The sequence below is a fragment of the Cnephaeus nilssonii genome (assembly GCF_951640355.1).
Source record: "Cnephaeus nilssonii genome assembly, chromosome: X".
Taxonomy (NCBI): Eukaryota; Metazoa; Chordata; class Mammalia; order Chiroptera; family Vespertilionidae; genus Cnephaeus; species Cnephaeus nilssonii.
Window position 1 is genome coordinate 89233755 of NC_137071.1, and position 23567 is coordinate 89257321.

The 23567-nt window shown below is 39.7% G+C and overlaps 1 protein-coding gene across 2 annotated transcripts in view; it reads left to right on the plus strand.

The window, feature by feature from the left end:
- The window catches only part of GABRA3 (gamma-aminobutyric acid type A receptor subunit alpha3), a gene marked incomplete at both ends in the record, with an annotated part of 224130 nt that overhangs the window by 141631 nt on the left and 58932 nt on the right, over positions 1 to 23567 (plus strand). For both annotated transcript variants that reach the window (XM_079765018.1, XM_079765017.1), the window contains 2 exons: positions 8164 to 8307; positions 22251 to 22403. In XM_079765018.1, the coding sequence (XP_079621144.1) occupies positions 8164 to 8307; positions 22251 to 22403 (297 nt within the window). The remainder of the gene's footprint in view (positions 1 to 8163; positions 8308 to 22250; positions 22404 to 23567) is intronic.

Genomic DNA, 23567 nt, shown 5'->3' on the forward strand with positions numbered 1-23567 from the left:
TACTGCAGTCTACCAAAAAACATTATTTTTAAGTGGACATGGAACATTTTCTGGGCTAGACTATTAAACAAGACTAAATAAGTTTGAAAATACTGAAACCATGCAGAGTGTGTTATCTGACGTAAATTGAATGAAATTAGAAAACAATTAATAGAAGGGAATTTGGAGAATTCACAAACAAGTTTATCCCTAAGTAAACAATAGATCAAAGATGAAATAACAAGAGAAATTAGAAAATATTTTGCAATAAATGAAAATGATGCACAACATATCAAAATTTATGGAATGTATCAGTTTAAAGCAGTGTTTAGAGGGAAATTTATTATTGTAAAGTATATATTAAAAGTAAGTAAAAAAATCTAAAATCAAGAACAAGCCAAACCCAAAACAAGAAGGAAGAAGATAATAAATATTGGAGTGAAATTAAATGAAATAGAGAATAGAAAAAAACATTAAAGAAAATTAAAGAATATAAATAAAGTTAGTTCTTTGAAAAGATTAAAAAAGAACTGACAGACCTTTAGCTAGACAGACCAAGGGAACAAAGAGAGAGAAGGATCAAATTACTAAAATCATGAAAAGGTGACATCACTATTGCCTTACATTAATAAACAGGATTATACAGAAATACCCTGAGCACTCACAAATTAAATAGTCCAGAAGAAATGGAAAAATTCCTGGAAACACACAAGCTACTAAAATTTTAATATACCTAAATTAGTAATTTAATAACTTCCCACAAAGAAAATCCCAGGCGCATATGGCTTCACCATTGAATTCTATCAAACATTTGAAGGAGAATTAATGAAAACTATAGAAGAGGAAGTAACCTTTCTTAACTCATTCAACCAGGTCAGTATTACTCAGATACAAAAACCAAAGTCTACAAGAAAACCACAGACAAATATCCCTATTTAGACACAAGCTCTTCAACAAAATCCTAGCAAACTGAATCTAGCGACTTATAAATGGACTAGAGGCTTGGTGCACGAAATTTATGCACTGGGCAAGTGGGGAGTGTCCCTCATCCTGGCCTGCACCCTCACGCAGTCCAGGACCCCTTGCTCCTTACCACCTGCCTGCTCACTCCTTACTGCTCGGCTTGCTGCTTCTTAGTGCTTCCACAGAGGTGGGAGAGGTTCCCACCACTGTCACTGTGCTTGCCAGCCATGAGTCTGGCTTCTGGCTGAGCAGTGCTCCCCCTGTGGGAGTGCACTGACCACGAGGGGGCAGCTTCTGCATTGAGCATCTGCCCCCTGGTGGTCAGTGCGCATCATAGTGACCAGTCGTTTCAGTTGTTTCACCATAACAGTCACTTAGGCTTTTATTATATAGATTATACACTATCTTTAAGTGGAATTTATCCCAGGAATATAAACTTGGCTTAACATCCCCAAATCAGTGAATATAGCTCTGCACAGTGGCAGTATGTTAGCCAATGAGTTTATCCGAGGTGTAATTATTGCTAACTGAAAACCTTTCCCCCAAAATCAGTGAAGGATATACACCATCCTACCTAATAAAAGAGCAAATTAACCACCACTCTGCTACATGCACAAGCCACGCCCACCAGCCACACCCACCAGCCAATCAGAGCGAGTATGCAAATAAATCCAACCAAGATAGCTACAGCCACAGAGAGCAGGAGGGAGGCTTGGGTTTCCCAGGCAACAGATGAAGCCAAGCTTTCCACCTGCCCTTCCCGGCCTAAGCCTCCACTCAAGGCTACAAAGTTTCAGTTATAGAAGGTAAACAAATCCAAACAGAAATGGCGGCAGCCACGGAGCTGGAGATAGAAGGAGGCTAGGGTTGCCCCCCCGCTTTCCACACACCCTGGCCGCCCCAGGCCTCCGCTTAAGGCTACAAAGTTTCAATTATAGAAGATATACACAAACCCCAACAGAAACGGCTGCCAGCCACAGAGCGAGCAGGAGGCTTGGCTCCACTCCAGGCTACAAAGTTTCAATTGTAGAAAGTAAATAAATTCCAGATACCAGGGCCTCCGCTTGGGTTGCCAGGGGGCGTGGCTGGCCTGCAAACCACCACAGGCCCCTCACTCAGGCCGTCCCATGCCCCAAGGGAACCCCCACCCTGATCCGGGACACCCTACAGGGCAAACCAGCTGGCCCCCACCCATGCACCAGGCCTCTATCCTATCTAATAAAAGAGTAATATGCAGATTGACCATCACTCCAACACACAATATGGATGCCCCCATGCGGTCAAAGATCCTGCCCCCATGTGGACACAAGATGGCCACCACAAGATGACCAGCAGGGGAGGGCAGTTGGGAGGCACCAGGCCTGCAAGGGAGGGCAGTTGGAGGTGATCAACCCTGCAGGGGAGGGCAGTTAGGGGTGACCAGGCCGGCAGAGGAGGGAAGTTGGGGGCAAACAGGCTGGCAGGGGAGCAGTTAGGCATCAATCAGGCTGGCAGGGGAGTGGTTAGGGGGTGATCAGGCTGGCAGGCAGAAGTGGTTAGGGGCAATCAGGAAGGCAGGCAGGTGAGCAGTTGGGAGCCAGCAGTCCTGGATTGTGAGAGGGATGTCCGACTGCCCGTTTAGGCCCGATCCCAGTTGGACATACCTTGAGGGGTCCCAGATTGGAGAGGGTGTAGGCTGGGCTGAGGGATACCCCCCTGCCCCCATGCACGAATTTCGTGCACTGGGCCTCTAGTATTAACATAATAAAGGACAAAACACACATGATCACCTTAATAGAAGCAAAAAATATATAGTACATGCTTGAAATCCAAAAATTTGTTCTACTTTGCCAGTAACTAGTGCCTATAGCATTGTCATGTCATTTTGGATAATTTAAAGTCCTGAGAATTAGAAATGTATTAGTTATAAACCTATACAGTGTCTGTTTCCATTTGGTTGCATATGTATGCCAACCTTAGGCAGTAGTTGTTAGGTTAATAAAACTATTGTATTTTTATTGAACATGCCTAAATTAAATGTATTATTTTTTCTATAAAACCTTCTTTTGTGGTCCCTGTCTTGGTGTTGGCTGTTATTTATCTCTTCAACCTCATATCTGTCTCTCTCCTTTACATTGACATTCTGCCCGTTCCTACAACTCTGCAGGATCTTTCCCACTTAGAAACCTTTGCACTTGCTGCTTTTTTTTTTTTTACCTGAAATGTTCTCCATCAAACTCTGCGTCGTTTTCCTTTTTCATGTTTCAGCTTAAAAGCTACGCCCTCAAAGAGGTCTTCTCTGATCACTGTGCTTAATGAAACCCCTCCCTACCCTATAAACTGTTTTGTTTTTTTGATAGCACATATTACTGTATGATATTTTATTTATTTATTTATTTATTTATTTGTTTGTTTGTTTATTTATTTATTTATTTTCTGTCTTTCCCCAGTAGAATATAAGCTCAATGAAGGGATGTGACCTCAAATGTCTTATGACTTATGAACCTTAACTAGGTAAAATAATGTCTTAATATTTGTTGAATGAGTAACTGGCTGAATCAAATAAGCAAGCAAACGAGCAAACTCTATGACAATATGAGTTCAAAAGAAATGCTCTTTTATTGGTGCTATTGTGGCAGGATTGTTTTTTACTTCCCATTTTCCTAAAGCCTGACACATACCAAGGCTCAAGTAACAGAAGGAGACATTTGGCAAAACAACAAAAGCGATGACATGCTTGTGTCATCATAGTCCATACAATATACTGTATATTGAGGGAGCCATTCTGGGAATGCAGTAGTTTTTATAGTTTGGTAGATATCCTTTCTGCAGTATTCATCTCCCCCCACTCTACCTTTGCTCCTCCATGAAAATACAAAGATTAGAACTGAGAATAAGAGGTAAGACTCTATGAGAGGAAAGCTGAGGTGCTAAAGGAATCCAAAGGGGCATGGAGGAAGGAGAGAAGAAAGAGAAAGCCTGAAGGGAAAGAGTTCTGTTCCCTGGTGGGTGAATGAATTCCATTATTATCTACCTACTGGCAAAAGCTATAATTTCAGAAGCATCTAGGATATTTCCTTAAACGTCCTCCTTTCCTTAACCATCAGTTATAATCTGCTTTATCTTTGAAATGTCCTCTTTGTTCCACTCAATTCAACCCACTGTCTACTACTATATATTATACCCTAAGAGTCACTCACTCCAAGCATTGTGGTGACCTTTTGGCTACAGTTTCACTTTTTCCAACTAGTAATCCAAACTGCAGCTAGAGGGAGCCTTCCAAAGCATAAATCTGGATATATCATCTTGCTACTTTAGTCAGGTCCACAATAACTTACAGTCTATGGACTAAAATCTTTATTTCTTAGTGTGGGAAATTAGGACATGGTATAATACGACATTAGCTCTTCTCTAGCCTCTAAGTCCAGGGATGTCATGAATTCCCTAATATTCCATAATTTCAATATGTTTTTTGCCTTTGCTGTGTTGTTCTTTTGCTAGGAATATCCTCTCACATACAAAAGGTGGCCTCATCTTCTAAGTATTTTTCCATTGATTTTTAGAGAGAGTGGAAGAGAAGGAGGGAGGGAGGGAGGGAGGGAGAGAGAGAGAGAGAGAGAGAGAGAGAGAGAGAGAGAGAGAGAGGTGTCTCACACCGATTGATTGTCTTCCGCAAGGACCCCTGATGATGGCCAGATTGAACCTGAATAGCACCTGCACCCTACAGTGTGTAGGCTGACACTTTAACCACTGAGCAACACCAGCCAGGTCCAAGGCTACTTTATGAATTGTTCTTTATTTTTTTTTATTTTCTTTATTGATTAAGGTGTTACATATGTGTCCTTCTCCCCCTATTGCCCCCAGCCCCCCACTCATGCCCTCACCCCCCTGGTGTCTGTGTCCATTGTTTAGGCTTATAGGCATGCATGCAAGTCCTTTGGTAGGTCTCTCCCACTTACCTCTGCCCTCCCCTACCTTCCCTCTGAGGTTTGACTGTCTGATCGATGCTTCTCTTTGGATCTGTTTTTGTTCAGCAGTTTATGTTGTTCATTATATTCCACAAATGAGTGAGACCATGTGATATTTATCTTTCTCTGACTGGCTTATTTAATATTGCACTTGGAGCAGAACCAATAGCGCCATCCTCTGGTTTCATTTAACACTTGTTTTTGTTCCACTAATGTGCATAGTTTTCATGTTCAGGCTTATACTATGACCATTGTAAGCTCTCTTTCTCTACCAATAGATTGTGGGCACCCTGTTGGTAGTTACTGTGCTTTATTAACCTTTGTTTAGCAGTACAGGGTCAGACTATGAACAGACAATCAAATAGTTTTCAATTTTTTTAAATTTATTTCTCTCTCTTTTCTCTTTCACTATTATTTTATGCCTTTCCTGCTTTGACCTCCACCACATGAGAAGATAATATTTTTCCTCCATAATTACTCTGTAACCATATATTTTTCCAAATAAATTAATCCATTGCTTTTTGTATGAAACAAGTTGCCACTCTGGGCCCATTGAAATTTCAATTTACTGTCAAATCTATACTAGGATATTTATTGTCAAATCTATACTAAGAAATGGTTGGATTTTGGAGCTAATATTCAGGAGTTTCTGCTCAAGGTACTCAGCTTAAGTTAAGAGACCCAGCAAGAAATTGCTTTTCTTTCTTAGTGGTAGAAAATATATTCCATATTCTACCCTTTCCCTCAAAAAACATGTTCTAGTTTTTATATTTTTAAACTCTTGAGTATATGGGGCAGAACACTGCATTGTCCTTTAAACATAGGGAGTTACAATCACCTACACAGCAAAGATAAGAAGACATACATAGATGATTCTCTTAAGTAGTGGAACCCAAAACATCTATACTAATAAAAGGCTAATATGCTAATAAGATCAGGTTGACAGGCCATCTTCCTGATGTCCAACTTCCTTCCGGACAAAGCCATGGTGGTGGGGGCTGTGGCAGAGGCAATAAGGCTGGCAAGGGAGAGCAGTTAGGGCGAGATCAGACTGGCAGGGGGTTAGAGACTATCAGGCTGGCAGGGGAGAGCAGTTGGGGGTGACCAGGCCAGCAGGGGAGGGCAATTGGGGGCATTAGGCAGGCAGGCAGGTGAGTGGTTAGGAGCCATTGGTGCTGGATTGTGACAGGGATGTTTGACTACTGGTTTAAGCCTGATCCCATAGTCGACATACCCTGAGGAGTTCCATATTGGAGAGGGTGCAGGCTGGGCTGAAGGACACCCCCCCATGCATGAATTTCATGCACCGGGCCTCTAGTATATACTAAAGATAGAAGGCACTGAGGAAAATCAGAAGACATGAAATCACATTTCACTAATACCCCTGGTATAGTCCTCACTTAATAGTCTTAGAATAGATTTGGGGTAAGGTTGTGAGATGAGTCCTGAGAACATTTCCATTTCTTCTTGCTGTCACTAATTTGAAGATCTACAATTCTAGATGAGACCCCTCAATACCCCATAGGCAGCAGCTGATGCTTTGTTTCCATGGATGAATCACAGAAGACCATAGCCGTCTATAGGAGAAAGTCTCTAGACCAGAGGTTGTACATTGGTGGTTTGCAAATGTGATTTACTTGATATATACAGTGTTTATAACTTTTGAAATTATTTGTCAAGATTTGAAATTTGGGGAATGTCACATAAAATTCCAGATTTTTTTATGTGTTTACTGCTTATTTGTTTATTGAACCTGAAAGTCCAATAAGTTTTGTGTTTGAATGCATACACTAAGTGTTGCTACTGGGAAATGCAGTTAAGCATTAAGCAACAAACCTTCCTAGGCATTAAAATATTTTATAAATGCTAGATTTATAAAATATCTATTAATCACAGATGAAATTGTATGTTGAATTAGAAGTATTTTTGTCAGTGGTTTGAAGAAATTACTGAGACCAAACAGGGCATACTATGTGGAAAATTTAGATTTCTTATGGTATTTTCTTTTGTAGTTTATGAGAGCACAAATATAAAAATACCATAGAGTTATGTATAATTTTTCATGATTTCAATGAGAATTTTGATGTGAATGAAGAACTTTTTGGCATGTTGCCCATTACAAGAAAATCAGGAAATGGTTTACTTGGGTATACTGATAAAGTCCTAAGAAGTGTACTATAAACAGATCACAATTAGTGTGTGTAAAGGTTAATATCAGACTGTTATGAAATGTATATCCAAGTTGCAAGGTTTTGTATGGACACAGAGTTTATATTTGTTCATTGGAAAACTCACTAGGAATTATTTGTTTTGTAGTAAAACATTTAAATAGAGTGTATTATGGACATAATACCAGCCCAAACCTTGGATGAAATGGGTGAACAGTATGGTGGTCAACTTCCCTTTATGAGCCCAGGTGCTAGAGTTAGGGCAAGGTGTTCATCCAAAATATAAAATCTACTGTGCAGAGATTTAATCCATGTCTGGAAAGAAAACAAGTCTCTTCCTTTAATATACTGGCTAAAATTAAATAGCATTGCCCTTCATTCCCATCTCATTTCCCTTACCCACACCCTTGTTAAAACTAATCTGTAGTAAATTCTTTACTTGCCATTGGAATTCTAAATACAAGACCTATCATTAACACCTTGGTGCAGAAAAAAGATGGCAGGTTTGTGTTTTTCAAATCATAATAGTAATAAGTTTAAAAAATAGTAATTAATTATTGTTATGTCATTTGAAAATTTTCATTTCATTAAAATTTAAAGTATTCCTAGTGTGATTTTTTTTAACTTTATCTCATATGGTCACCCTATAATTAATTAAAGAAAATTTGTTACATTTTGTGGCAGTTACTTTTTCTTACAACTAGCCTGATTTACAATAATTTAAGGTACCTCTCTAGCTTCTGTAAGCATCTCAATCCATGACAACTGCATTAGATAATATTTTATCTATTATTCCCCTTATCCCCACTCTTTACACTCCAAGAGAAGGAAAAAGTTAACAATTTATTGGCAATGCAAAAAAACTGTGGGTAATTGAAGGAAGAGACAACTTTAGGTTCATTTCTATGTTCTCAGCATAAACTATAGTGGTTATACAATGATTGTTTATTAGATGGATGGATACATGTACTTCAGTTGAAGAGAGAACACCTACCCAGAACTCTTTTGGGATGTAAATGGTATTTTAAACTCATGCAAGTTTAATATAAAATATAACCATTTTCCTTTCCGTTCAACTTCTCCTTCTTAACCCTTTTATGCCTTAGATGCCTATACAAAAGCTGAAGTGGTTTATTCTTGGACTCTTGGGAAGAACAAATCTGTGGAAGTAGCACAGGATGGCTCTCGCCTGAATCAGTATGATCTGCTGGGCCATGTTGTTGGGACAGATATAATCCGCTCTAGTACAGGTATTTATTTTATTTAACAAGAATTTTTATAATCTGTACCACATACTAGTAACTGTAACCCCCCCTACACCCCCCCACACACACACCCCTATCTCTTACAACAAATAATCTTTGTATCTGTGAGCTTGTTTTTGTTGTTTTTTTTTTTGTGTGTGTGTTTTGTTTTAGATTCCACATATAAGTGAGATTATACAATATTTGTCTTTCTCTGTATAATTTATTATACTTAATATAATGCCCCCAATGTCCATTCATTATATCAAAAATGGAAATATTTTCTTCTCTTTATGGCTAAATAACATTTCATTGTGTATATGTACCACATCTTCTTCACCATTCGTCTACCCATGGATACTTACTTTGCTTCCATATCTTGGCTATTGTAAATAATGATTCAGTGAACTTAGGAGTGCATATATTTTTTCGAGTTAGTGTTTTTGTTTTCTTTGGCTAAATATCCAGAAGTAGGATTGCTGCATCACGTGGTCATTCTACTTTTAATTTTGGGAGGAACTCCCATATTGTTTTACATAGTGGCTGCACCAATTTATATTCCCACCAACAGTTAAGAAGGGTTTCCTTTTCTCCACATCCTCACCAATACTTGTTATTTCTTGTTAGTTATAAATAGAAATATTTTAATAATTATACTGGACATACATTATTATTATTTGTTTTAATTACTTTAAATTTTAAAAAGAGAAATAAAAAGCCTTCCTTCAATGTCACAATATTCTTGACAATGATGTGATAAGTGTTGCTATCACTGGGAAGTATAGCATTTCATTGTTAAATTCAGTAAAATAATATTTTCATTTTTAATGACCTCATATATGTGAATCATACTCAATTTAGCAAATTATCTACTATTATTTTATGTGACTTAATGCTATAATCAACACTGTGTAGACCTTTGTTCCATATAGCATTTTATTCCTGTGTAATTATCTGCCTAGGATAGAGACAGAATATCAAGATTGCTATTTCAGAAAGTAGACACATTTTTAAAAATTTAATACATATGAACAAATTGCCATTCTAAAAGGTTAAGCAATTCACACTCCCATTATCAGTGTATGAGCATGCCAATTTCCCTTCAATCTTGGCAATGTATGTGTTACAGGTTGAATTATGTCCCCTCATATGTTGAAGTTCTGACCCCAGTATCTGAGAATGTGACCTTATTGAAAATAGAGTCATCACATATATAATTAGACTACATCTCAAATTAGTTTAAAAGCATGATACAAAGTACATCAGTAAAGAGGTGATTTAGTATATTAAAATACATTCGCACAATTCAATACTCTGCAGCTGTGAGAAATAATGATGAAGTACTTTATGTTACTGTTCATTGCAAATATTTGCAGGATATACTGTTGAGTGAAAAAAATGCAGAGCCCAGAACACTGAAGATATATAGGGATATATGTTTGTATAGGGATATTATTTCTAGAAATATATATAAGAAGCTGTTAATTGTAGTTAAAGTAGGGAGAAATGAGATAGGTGGTTTAGGGCAGCAATGAGAGGGAGACTTTGCTGTACACCCTTTGATAACCTTTGATTTAGGTACCACATACATATTATTACATCACATAAGTATATTGTTTTTATATCACTATAAATTATGGATATTCCTTTATGAATTCTGAATATGCTACTCAATGTATATTTACGGGGTACAACATATTAATAGGATGCTGAACTGTAGATTATAGGGAAAGACCTATAATTTATGAAAGTTCTATTTTGTATGAGTGTCTTTCTCTCTGAATGCTGTCAGTCCTTGGTATGAAGTAATTCTAATCAGAGGGCTCCTGCTCTTTGCTGCAGATTTAAACATGTGTTAAATAAATAAATAAAAGTCCTCAAAATCTGTGGCTAATTGTTCACACCATTCCCTATTTCAACACTGATTCCATTTCCCCACATTTGGAAACATTTTGCATTAATTTTCTAAGAGTAGGGTTTGGGTATATGATCTTATTTTTCCATCTTTCCTAGAAATTTGACCATTCATTAGAATAAGTATATTATGGTCATTGTATACTAGTATATTAGGTCTTTAGACATGTAGCAAAGGTTAAGTAAAGACAAAGCAGAAAATGAGAGTGAAAGAGACACAAAAAGAACTCTGAAAGATGAGGATTACAAGAATACAGGAGGCAAGATAAAGTTCAAGGAACATAGATAGTTGGAAAAATACCAAACATGAATTTAAGAAAATATATCCACTCATTTCGTATGAATTAATTTGCCAAGCTCTTAAAGAAGCCCCTTGTGTCATTCACAGCCTTAGGAACTGGCTAAATTGTGAATGTGTTTTACACTGTATTCTCAAATATTTGTGCACTTAACACAGATGGAGCATAGTAGGATATAGTGCAATGGCAGGGAAAGTTCCCCAAACTACTTAAAGAGTAATCTTTCACAATAAGGCACACAGAAAGAGGCAGCAATACCAGCAAGAAGAGAAAGTAACCATGCTGGTGTGGCTCAGTGGTTGAGCATAACATTTGAACCAGGAGGTCACTGTTCAATTCCTGGTCGGGCATATGCCTGGGTTGTGGGCTCAATCCCTAGTGGAGGTTGTGTAAGAGGCAGCCTATCAATGATACTCTCTCATAATTGATGTTTCTCTCTCTTACTCTCTCTCTCCCTTTCTCTCTGAAATCAATAAAAGTATATTTTTAAAAAAGAAAAGGAATATAATTTTCCACTTTATGAAAATATGTGCAGTTATATAAAGCATTAATTTGCTAAGCTGTTCTGCATTTCTGATCCATAGATAATAATTCATGAATACACATCCATTATCCTATTTAATAAAACTCTAATATGCAATTCGACCAGACAGCAGAACAACCAGTCGCTATGATGCACATTGACCACTAGGGGGCAGACGCTCAATGCAGGAGCTGCCCTCTGGTGGTCAGTGCGCTCCCACAGCGGGAGCGCCGCTCAGCCAGAAGCCAGGTTCATGGCTGGAAAGCACAGCGGCAGTGGCGGGAGCCTTTCCCACCTCCACTGCAAGCAGCGGGTAAGGAGCGAGGGGTCCCAGACTGCAAGCGCCCCAGACTGTGAGAGGGATGTCTGACTGCTGGCGTAGGCCCAATTCCTGGGGGCATTGGGGATCAGGTCTAAGCCAGAAGGTGGACATCCCCCAAGGGGTCCCAGACTGCGAGAGGGCACAGACTGGGCTAAGGGACCCCCCAGTGCACGAATTTCATGCACCAGGCCTCTAGTATATTTTATATTATACTCTGTGTATTTCACACATAACACAGATGTTACTTAAGCTTAATAAGCTAAGACAGAAGGGTGGAAATAGAATAGGGAACTTGGAAATATCTAATCTGATCAAACCTTCAGTTCCCACTTTGGCAGAGAAGAGGATACAAAGAGATACAAAATATCATAGTTGTATTTAACATAACCTATTCAGTTAATTGATGCAATGAATTTACTTGTTAAGCTTTCTAAACATCTACGTGTAATTTTTCTTCACCGAAGGTATCTAGGTTATGAACCTGTAAATGTGGTAAAGTAACTTTCCATTGACCTTTATCTATTCCACAGTGGACTCAGATAGTCCGCAGTACAAGGACAGAAATGAAAATCTTCACAACTGAGTGAAAGGCGCTTCAGTTTTTACTAAGGAGAAATCTTTTTGCCTCTGCTCCCCTCTCCCAATTTTATTAAAGTATAAGTGAAAAATAAAATTGTACACATTTAAGGGTTACATTGTGATGATATATAATATACATTATGAAATTATTAGAACAATCCAATAAACTATCTTTTGTGTGTATATACAGTATAATCAGAACACTTCAGACCTACTCTTAGAAAGTTTCATGTATATAATACCGGTCGCTATAACACATATTGACCACCAGGGGGCAGACGCTCAATGCAGGAGTTGCCCCCTGATGGTCAGTGCACTCCCCCAGAGGGAGCACTGCTCAGCTGTACATTAGATCCCCAGTACAGAGAGTCCTCGGGTTACCTCAGACTCCACGTATGTCGTTTCCTGGTTACGTGGCCATCTCCCATTTACTTACAAAAAAAAAGGTCCATCATTTTGACATATGTACATATGTGCTTTATGTTTTTTATTATTTATTTACCACAAGTAAAAGTCAGGAATTATTATCCTTCTTTTAACTTTTTTTTTTTTTTTTTTTTTTTTTTACTGTTTCACTTCATTACTGCTGTGTATGTGCTCCCTGTGAGTGAATTAGGAGCTTATATAGGTGGATTCCGACTTAGGGTTGGCTGCAACCCAGCCCGCCATGACCCCTGAGAATCAAAACCCACTGGCCTAGGGTCAGCAAAGCCGCCTGCCGATCTCGGATAAGACAATTCCCTGGGGAACATGTCAGACAAGCCAGTGGAGCTTGCCGCATACAGGGCAACCCTTGATAGTCAAATCCCTGTATTGCTGCTCCACGCCGCATGTCCGGGCATATTTGTTCCCTAGGAAATTGTCTTCAGAAAGGAGTTGCTGCCACTCCCAGGATGTTTGACTCCCAGGGGTTGTGGTGTATACTTACAGCAGAGACGCTGGTCTAGGCTGAGTGGCCAGCTTGTAATGTTTTCCCGGGTTCATTCTGTGGCTGGACGGGGTGGGCTGTCACTTCTAAGCCACGTGGTCAGCGGGTTTTGATTCCAATGCCACCCCCCTCCGCCGGCTACACTCCCAGAAATTGCCGCACATGCGGCATCTCTACCGGCTTGTCTGGCATAATTGCCTTGTCTGTGGTGGGCGTGTGGTAGGCCACGTGGCCAGCAGGTTTTGATTCTTAGAGGTCATTGTGTTGGCGGACTAGGTCTCTGCCTTCTCCACGCTCTGTTGCAGGAAGTGGATAGAACAGCTGCTGCTCTGACGTCACGTGGCCAGCGGGGGTTTTTATTTTCATTGAATTTATTGGGGTAACATTGGCTAGTAAAATTATATAGATCTCAGGTATACAATTCTATAATATTTCACCTGTATATTGTATTGTGTATTTATCACCCCAAGTCAAGTCACCTTCCATCACTTTTTATCCCCCTTCTGCTCTCTTCTACAATCCCACCCCCTTTCCCTCTGGTAATCACCATACTGTTGCCTGTATATTATTATTATTATTTTGTCGTTTGCTTAATCCCTTCACCATTTTGATTCCCGGGAATGGCATGATTGGCGGGGGTCAGGGTGGGGATGGGGTGGGGTGTGTGTTGCGGGGGGGGGGGGGGGGGGGGGAGCTGCACCGCCACCCTAGGCTGAGCAGCTGGCAAGTTTTAACCACCAGGGGTCACCATTTGAGCACATCAGGACTCCAAAGAATGTGGGACTTTTGATTGGCCCACCACCATTGCTCGAAATCTGTACTGGAGTTTTACTATTGGCCAGACCTCCGTTGTTGGGCGGGACCTCCACCTATACTGTACTTATCTGGTTGCCAGAGCTGCAGGCTTCTCTCAGAGGTTGGATTTCTAAGCAGGCAAGGCAGACTGCTGGACTCTCATCAGAAGAGATTGCAATCTGGCACTGATGGCTGTAAGTTCCCCCGTGCCCCCTTCTTTGTTCTTAGCTGACAGCAAGTGGTTTAACCCTGCCAATTCCCCCAGTGTGCCCCATGGAGCGAGACAGAAGTGAACCTCCAGGGGAATGCCCTGGAATACTGGTAGCGTCCATCTGCCTTGAGCTCTCCTTTCCCCACTGGATAAACCTTAGATCCAGAGGAACCTCCTAGGCGCGGCACTGAGTGCATGTCTTGGTGGGGGGAGGGAAGGGAAGAAGGCAGCAAAATGAAACCACTTCTTTTACCTTTTTAATGTGGCTTTGTTTTGTGCTCTAAGAGGGAACTTCAGCCTTACTTCCAGGTTCTGGTATTTTCAAAAAGGCATTCTTGTCTGTGGATAGTTGTGAATCCATATTTTTGTGATTGGGTACTAGAGCCTATATCTCCTTTTCCACCATTTTGCTGATTTTAGTCACCCTCTTTGATTCTTTGGAAAGATAGAAAGACAGAAATTGAAGGAAAGAAGGATATAGAAGGAAAGGATTGAATAACATATATTCAGTTATTTAAGGCAAATGGGTAATTTGATAAGATTTTGCAAAGTCCACTTGCTTTGCCTTTCATATCCAGAGAATATATCTAATTTATGAATAATATTTACTATATATTTTATTTATTAAATTTTGTAGATTATAGGATATAGGTCAATAGACAGGAATTTAGGGGTACGAGCCTAAGCTGGGGAAGGGGGGAAATTGCCCATGCTAATCAAAGTCCAATTGTCATTAAAAATATATCCTCAATGCCTTCTCAGTGGAAAAAGAGTGAAGGGAAGGACAGGGAGAAAAAGGAATAGAAATGGACATAGACAGGAAAGAGGTGGAGAGAGAGAAGGTGAGAGTGGGGAACAAAGACACAAATAAAAAGATTGGAAAATAAACAGAGGGAAAGAAAAGAGAGAAACTCCAAAGATATAATGAAGAACAAATTCCATAATTTTGTATGAGAATTATTTGCTAAATTAAAAATAAGCCTTATTTTTTCATGTTTGTATAAACAAGGTAGATTGTGCATACACACACAATATGTATTGTATATTGAGCTTTGAGTAACCAGATGGTGCTTCCTTGGCTTAGGTAGAAGGGAGTGGGTAGGGTAGAAAGTGGGAAATTGCCTCATTTGGGAGACCTGCCAAAACCAAATGTGGGTGGAGAGAAAGAGATGAAAAATAAGAATCTCTGACAAGAAAGATAGTGGAACAGTCAGATTGGATGGATCTTTGGGGATCATTTAGGGGAAGTTGGCCTTTACTCTTTGAAAGATGGTAGACTTGAACAAAAGAGAGACCGAATCTGACTTATGTTTTAATATGATCATTTTGGCTACTGTACAAAGAATGCATTGAAGAGGGCAAGAACAGAAGCAAGACCAGTTTGAAAGCTTTTATAGTACTCTAGTGGCTTAGACCAGAGTGGTAGTGGTGGAGGTGGTGAGAAGTTGTCAAATTATGGATATATAGTTTTTGGAGAAAGAACTGCCAATGTTTGTTGATTGATTGGGTATCTGCGTGTGTATGCATGTATGTACATGAAGATATATACAAGGGAGAGAGAGAAAGACGTCAATGATGATGCTAACTTTTTGAAGAATTTTATTTTGGCCTGTGCTTCTGAGAGCTACCATTTACTGAAATGGGAAAAAATCTGTTGGGAGAGCCAGTTGAAGGGGGTGAGAGATGGGGAGAGTAAAAGCTATGACTTGGACATCTTAGGTCAAGATACCTGTTAGATCCCCAAGTGTCAGGTCCAGCCTGACGATTGAACCGGGCTGAGGTAGGGAGGTGGGAATTGAGAAATAGAAAGAATAAGAGAAATAAAAGCAAGAGAAACAACAGCGGGGTCAGGAGGCCCAGAACTCTCGAGAAGCTCTGGCAACTTTTATTAGTAATACAGTGCTTTTTATACATAAGACACTAAGCAGGGAATCACTCACAAGGAAAACATTCTTTGTTTCTCTAAAATCACTACTGGAGGGATAAGTTGAAGGACAGGTCTCTTGTTACAATAAATCTCACTAGTTGGATACATATTTCTTGGTAAGCCATGAAAGTAGCTCTTATCCTACTGATAGCAGTCATATAAACAAACCCTGGGAAAGCTCTGTAGGCAGGGGTTGCTCTCGTTATACTGATTAGTTGCCATCCAAACAGGCCTGGGAAATCTGTGTGGGTAGGTGCCAGCCTTGCTAGCCCCTACAGGTGCAAGGACCGTATCAACTTACAGCCCGTTCCCCACAGATCTCCCTTCTCTGTCTTTTAAGCGAAGTTCATGTAGTCCTATTTGCAGGGACCGGATGCTGGATCCGATGGTTCGGAAGCAGACTGGAATTAAACAGAGAATAATGAGAGCAAGGATAACAATAATTAACAGAGACCAGGTGAATGACTGCAATCCATGAGAAGACATAAGGCTTAGAATTTTATCAAAAATATTCTGTGCCACTTCGCTAGGAGGCAACAGAGCAGAACCTGCATCATTAATAGCTTGAATCTCTCCATGTAATCTACTGATATCTGTTTTTTAGGCTACTAATAATAAAAGTAAAATTTAAATATCAATAACAAAGCTCTAATATTAAAACAATGCCAATGCAAAATTAAATTATATACATGTTATCATTTTTAAAACTTGAATGTTAAGAGCAAAACTATGGCTATTAAATAATAATAAAACAATAAGAGAAATCAAAACTATGGACATATTAATATTTTTAGCTACTAAATGAAAGAAAGTCTCTTTTGCTGCTGGTGTTCCTGTTGTATATTTACTTAGAGTCTTTTGTTTGCCTGCGTAAAACTTTGCAGAAGACTGGCAGCTAATAGATGCTAGCATGAGCAGGAACATGGTTGAAGAAGTAGCTTCAACTTCTTGCTTTTCCATAATCTGCTGCACTTCAGTTGTTAACTTCTTCAGATGACTCTATGTTGGCACCTCAGTCCCTTGCGTAGCTTTCAGTTTTTCTTCTTCCTCTGCTTTGCTGTACTTAGTCCTTTCGAGTGAAGGGACACAGGAGCTTGTCTGAGTCCATTTCGGTGACACACGTAACTCTCTGGCACCCGAATTGGCTGCATTGCTCCTTCTGGAAAGATATAAAACACAACCTCTTCCCCTTTTTTGTTTTTTAGTAAATGATTGTAAGAGTATGAATGGTTCTTTCTACAATTGAGTGACATTCTTATGCTAGATATGATTAGGTTTAAGTCCTTGGGGACTTACCCCTAAAGTTGGTATAGGAAGGTGGATAATATACTGAGAACATTGCTTCTAATAAAATATGGAAATTGTTATTGTTAAATAATATTTTAAAGGCTGAAAATTAAATAAAAAATTCTTGTAAATTAGTGTGCCTTATAGTAGCTGCTTTAATAGTTAGTTATCTGGGCTACTTAGATCTTTATAATTAATATATTATTTATATTTTAATAATTTCTGAGATTCAAATCTAATTCTTATTATTTTAAAGCATTTATTTTGAATAAATTCTATGACAGAGATAAATTTACTTATATTCTTGAAGGCTTTAAAAGTCAACCTTTTAACACACTTTATTAGTATTTTTAAAACAGCTCTTTATTATGGAAATGCGAATCTTGTTGCTGGAATTAGCTTGAATTTCTTTTAAGAAGACTTTTTCGCCATTTCTCTTAGGAAAAATAACCAGTTCTGGGTTTTTAATTTTCTATAGCTTTTGCAGAGAGATTCCAGCTGAAGACAATCTAAATGTCTGAAATCAGACTATGCGCGCATTCTGTCTTACAGCTAAGTTCTCTCCCCACCAGTACAGAAATTCCAGACACATTTCTAAATTTTTAAGGCTTTTTCATGGCAAGAAAGGAAACTTTAAATTTGTATACTGGGAGAGTGGGCATCCATATTGGATCGTCACGTGTCTCTTCCTTCCCCCATATCCTGCTTACTTCAGGGGAAATATTAGTAACGGATCTGGCCAAATTTCTGTTTATGCTTAAAAGAAAGACAGATCTCAAATTTTTTCTTTCTTTTATGCTTTCTGAAGTAATAACTTATACCTAATTTAGCCAAGATTCGAATTTCCCTGGGCTGGGGCAGTAACAAGGGCAGCACTCAGAGCAGACAGAATGTCTCGTCCCCATAAATTCACAGGGATCTCTGGCAAGACATATGGCCGAAATAACCCAGAATGACCTTCATTGTCTTGCCACTTTAACATTTGTGAGCTCTGTAAAGGAGAGTTGGTCTGTCCTATTCCTTGAAGCTGTGTTATAACTTCTCTATAAGGCCACTGTTTAGGCCAGTGGGCCAAGCTTATGACAGAAACATCTGCTCCTATATCTAAAATTCCTGTAAATCTTTTTCCTTGTATAAGTAAAGTTTTCTCAGGCCTTTTATGAGAAATAGCTTGTACCCAATATGCCTTGTCCGAGGAGCCAAATGCCTTGGCCCCCCGAGACTCTGTGGAAAGTAGATTGCCTGTGTTAGGCAGAGGGAGCAGAATCAATTGAGCAATTTTCATATCTGAGGTGATAGTGATAATATTTCTGGGGGCAGAGGCCATAATTTTAATTTCCCCTTCATAATCAGCATCAATTACTCCTGGAAAAACTTGTAATCCTTTTAAAGTTAAGCTGCTTCTACCTAGTAAAAGGCCAAACATCCCTTTAGGAGTAGGTCCATATACCCCTGTGGGGATGGCCTGTGGTCCCAATTCTGGAGTTAATACATATCGATTTATAGGTCCAAGGTCCAACCCGGCACTTCCGGGGGTTGCTCGGAATAACTCCTGTATCCGTTTTGCTCCCGGGGGCAGGCTGGATGCTGTGCAGCCAGCTGGCCTTGAGGCGGCACAGGGACAGGAGGGTAAACAGATAGTGCCCCCATTATTTGTCGGGGCTGGGCTGGCCCCCTTCGAGAGTTTCCTGACTGCTGCTGAGTTATTCCCTGGTTATTTGTCTTAGATTTACACTCATTTGCCCAATGTTTTCCTCTTTTACATTTAGGGCACAGTCCAGGTTGTTTAAGACCTCTGCCATTTCTTTTATTAACTCCTTTATTGGAGGGACACTGCTTTGCCATGTGTCCTGCTCCTCCACAAGTGAAACACTTGTATGTCTGACCTCTCCCTGTGCTGAACTGTTGCTGAAGAATTCCTTCAATGGTGGTTCCCTTTAATGCGGCCGCGATGGCAACTCCTTGTACATACGAGGGACCAATATCTGCACAAATGCGGATATAATCTGAGAGATCCCCTTTTCTTTGATAGGGCCGCAATGCAGCTTGACAGGCACCATTAGCATTTTCATACGCCAACTGCTTGACTATTAACATGCCAGCCTCTCCATCCACCACTACTTGGCTAACAGCCTGTAACAGCCGAGAGACAAAATCCTGATACTTTTCATCTGGCCCTTGAATAATCTTTGAGAGGTGGGAAGCTTTTTCCAGGCTCTGATCCCAGCCCCATTAATTTGTCCATAAGCTTCCAGGTGGTATTGAATTTGATTATGGGTATCAGCATAGTCTCCTTCTCCTACCAGCATTTCATAAGAAATATTAACTTGTGCAGCTCGATTACGAGCAGCTTGCTCCTTAGCCTTTTCATCATATTCTGATTTCCACAAGAGATAATCTCCTCCTGATAAACAGGCCTTGGCAATAGCTCTCCAATCATTAGGTGGGAGAGCCTCTGAGGCTATAGTTTTCAAGATGGTTAAAGTATAAGGAGAAGTAGGCCCATACTGAGCACAGGCTGTTTTTAACTCCTTCAGGGTTTTAAAAGGAAGTGGGTCATAAGTACACTCACGCTGTCCCGTGTTAGGGTTCACCCGTTCCATAACGGGGAAGGCGTGAATGCCTAAGTCTTCACCAGCCTTTCGTGCCTCCTGCAAAGCCATCTGGAGAGGGGAAAGTGGAACTGGTGCTGCACAGGGCAGCGGAGAGCGGCGGGGACTGCCCCCACGGCTTCTCTTTTTCTTGCCAAGACGCTTTAATCCTTCTAAAAATTGTTCTAACACATCTTCCATATCACTACCCTCTTCAGTTCCAGCAGAGAAATAATCTTCCTCCTCTTTTGCCTGAACAACACCTGTATCATCATTATGACAAAGAGCAGTAGCTTCCTCAAGATCCTCCTCATCTTGAGTATTTAATTTGTCTTTAAAATTTACATTACTCTTTTTTAATATGCTGTCTTTTTCAGACCCCTTTTTTGTGCCAGTACACTGCTTCTCCTTTTTTCCTGGCTTAAGAGATGGTTGATTATGATCATACCTGGGATCTAAACAGTTCCGTATTGAACTCCATAAAGAAAATGCATCAATCGGGGTCTTATTTGGCCCAAAGGCTTTATAATGATTGCGCATTTTTCTCCAACTTTCTGCCACGTTTGTAAGTTAACGGTTCCTTCCTCAGGAAACCAAGGGCAGACTTCTTGAATGAATTTTTAAATATTTTCTACTTGCTTGTCAGTAACTTTAGTTCCTTTACTGTTGAGCATAGACTTTAACATTTGCTCATAAAGGGCATTGTCTCTAGATTCTAACTGCCCCATTTTACTCCCGATTATCAAAAAGATGCTCCTCCCTTACCTTTACGAGTGCACTCTTTTTTCCGGAGGAGTTCCTCACCTTCTGTGTCCCAAGTCCTCAGTGACCTGTTCAGGCGCCAATTGTCAGGTCCAGCCTGACGATTGAACTGGGCTGAGGTAGGGAGGTGGGAATTGAGAAATAGAAAGAATAAGAGAAATAAAAGCAAGAGAAACAACAGCGGGGTCAGGAGGTCCAGAACTCTCGAGAAGCTCTGGCAACTTTTATTAGTAATACAGTGCTTTTTATACATAAGACACTAAGCAGGGAATCACTCACAAGGAAAACATTCTTTGTTTCTCTAAAATCACTACTGGAGGGATAAGTTGAAGAACAGGTCTCTTGTTACAATAAATCTCACTAGTTGGATACATATTTCTTGGTAAGCCATGAAAGTAGCTCTTATCCTACTGATAGCAGTCATATAAACAAACCCTGGGAAAGCTCTGTAGGCAGGGGTTGCTCTCGTTATACTGATTAGTTGCCATCCAAACAGGCCTGGGAAATCTGTGTGGGTAGGTGCCAGCCTTGCTAGCCCCTACAGGTGCAAGGACCGTGTCAGCTTACAGCCCGTTCCCCACACCCAAGTGATGATGTATAATAGGTAATTGAATACATAGGTCCAGAGTAGTGTAGGGAACCCTAGGTCTGTGTATGAAAGTACCACCAACTGGGTGGCTTAAAACAATTGAAATGTATTACCACTCAGTTTTGGAGGCTAAAAGTCTGAAACAAGGTGTCAGTAGAGTTTATTTCTTTTGGAGGTTCTGAAGCAGAATCTGTTCTGTGCTTTTGTCCCCTAGTTTCTGAAGGTTGCAATATTTGGCATTCCCTAGCTTGTGGATTTATCACTCCAATCTCTGCCTCTGCCATCACATGTCATTATAACATCACCCTGTGTGTTTCTTTCTTTATAAGAGTACTAGAGGCCCAATGCACGAAATTCATGCAAGGGGCTCGGCCCTCGCAGCCCTTCACAGCCTTGGGCAGCCCTCACAGCCCTGGCTTTGTCCAGAAGGTCATCCAGATAGTAGTTCTGCTGTTCGGTCTAATTAGCGTGTTAGCCCTTTATTATATAGGATTATCCATAGTGAATTACAGCCCATCCTACTCCAGTATGACCTCATCTTAACTAATTATATCTGCAAAAACCCTATTTCTAAAGAAGGTCACATTATTAGGTACTTAGGGTTAGGACTTTACCATATCTTTCCAGGAGACACAATTCAACCTATAACAAGTAGGATGCCCACTAAGAATATATACCTTGGGGATTATCAGAGTTTGAGGTATTATTTAAAGACACAGACTGAGAAAGCAAAGGCAGTGAGTGAGACAGAAAAGAGTACAAGTCCTGACATCCTCAAGTGTTTAGAAATGTAAAGGAATCGTCAAAGGAGACTGGAGAAGTAATGAGGTAGGAGGGAAACCAAAAGAGCACCATGGCCAAGAAATTCCTTGAAGAGAGTCATTCCAGGAGGATGGAGGGCTCGACTGTATAAAATGCTTCAGACAAATCCAATAAGAGTGATAATTAACTATTGAATTTAACAACAAGGGATAATAATTAGTATCTTCCTTACAGGGTTGTTGGAAGGGTGCAAAGTAAATACTCCAAAAACACTAAAAGTTTTTTGGCACATAATAAGATCTTAATTATTTTTTTATTTATTTCACTACGTCATGAGATCTGGTTTCATGGATTTGGGAGGTGCCAGGATGTTAAGGAGCTTTGTGAACTGAATTGGAACCCACCTCAATCCAACAATGTTTGTTCGGTTACATACCACCTAATTTTACTTTCTTTCCAGGAGAATATGTTGTTATGACAACCCACTTCCACCTCAAGAGAAAAATTGGCTACTTTGTGATCCAGACCTACTTGCCATGCATTATGACTGTCATTCTGTCACAAGTGTCTTTCTGGCTCAACAGAGAGTCTGTTCCTGCCCGCACAGTCTTTGGTGAGTGTCGTTTTATAGAGAATGAAAGGGGGGGGCATTTTCAAAGTGTTATGATGGGCACTCAGAGTAGGTGTGAGAAGGTAGAAGAACCATTACTGGAGATAATGGGAGCAACACCTTAGTCCAGCATTAGCAACTGAGTCATTAGATCCTGGTATATCAGACAACTAAACTCTTAACAAAGAAGTGGGAATAAGAAGAGTGTTGAAGTAGTAAGGTTACTGCAGTGCTTACTGTCTCAGTCAGGCTTGTTCCAGGAGATGGGGAGGGTTGGAGAGTTTAGTGAAAAAGAGAAAATTAATGAGCAGAGCTCCAGAAGGAGAAGGGTGGGAAACCAAACTGAAACAGAGAGGTGGATTGAAAGCATTTTTATAACCCATTTTTTGTATGTACATGTAACTTTGCTCCTTCTCCTCTAGCCTTTTTGAAAGTATGAATCATCTGGTATTTAGTAAAGGCTATACAGAGTTTGTAGAGTTTTTAAATAGTACCTAAATCAGAGATATTTTCTTCAATATGAATTTACTGATGTCTAGGGAAAGGCTTGTATATAATTAGCACTTTTCCCTGGGAGAAATACAGCATATAAAATTTTCTGGTTTTTTCCACTATAAGATTTTTTAGGAGGTAAATATTAATTAACTATTTTAGTCTACTAAACTGCCTCCATGGCATGGTGGCTATGAGTCATATACTTGGGTGTGCTACATACCCACACAGATGGCCAATATTTACTACCAATATTCTGAAGTTATACAGTGTACTTAAATAGTAAATGATGTTTCAGAGAAAAAGCAGTATTTTAGATCAGGTAGAGAAGGAGATAGCAATGGAGAAAGAAACAGTAACCTATAAAGTATGAAAAATAAAGTAGAAGGGTGTGATATTATAGAAATCAAGAGAGGAAAAGTGTTTAAAGAAGCAGGGAATAATCATCTGGGGTGAATTCTATTGTGTGTTTAGGTAACATGCAGATAGAAACTATCTATTGGGTATGGTGATATGATTGGTTGTTAGTGATTTTGAAAAGAACAGTTCTAGTGAAGTGAAGGGAGCAGAAACTATATAGGAGTAGATTAAAGATGCCCATTTTTAAAAATATAACAAATTAAATACCCTGAAAAATCTTTCTTTACAAAATCCTAGCAAAGCTAGCTAAAACAT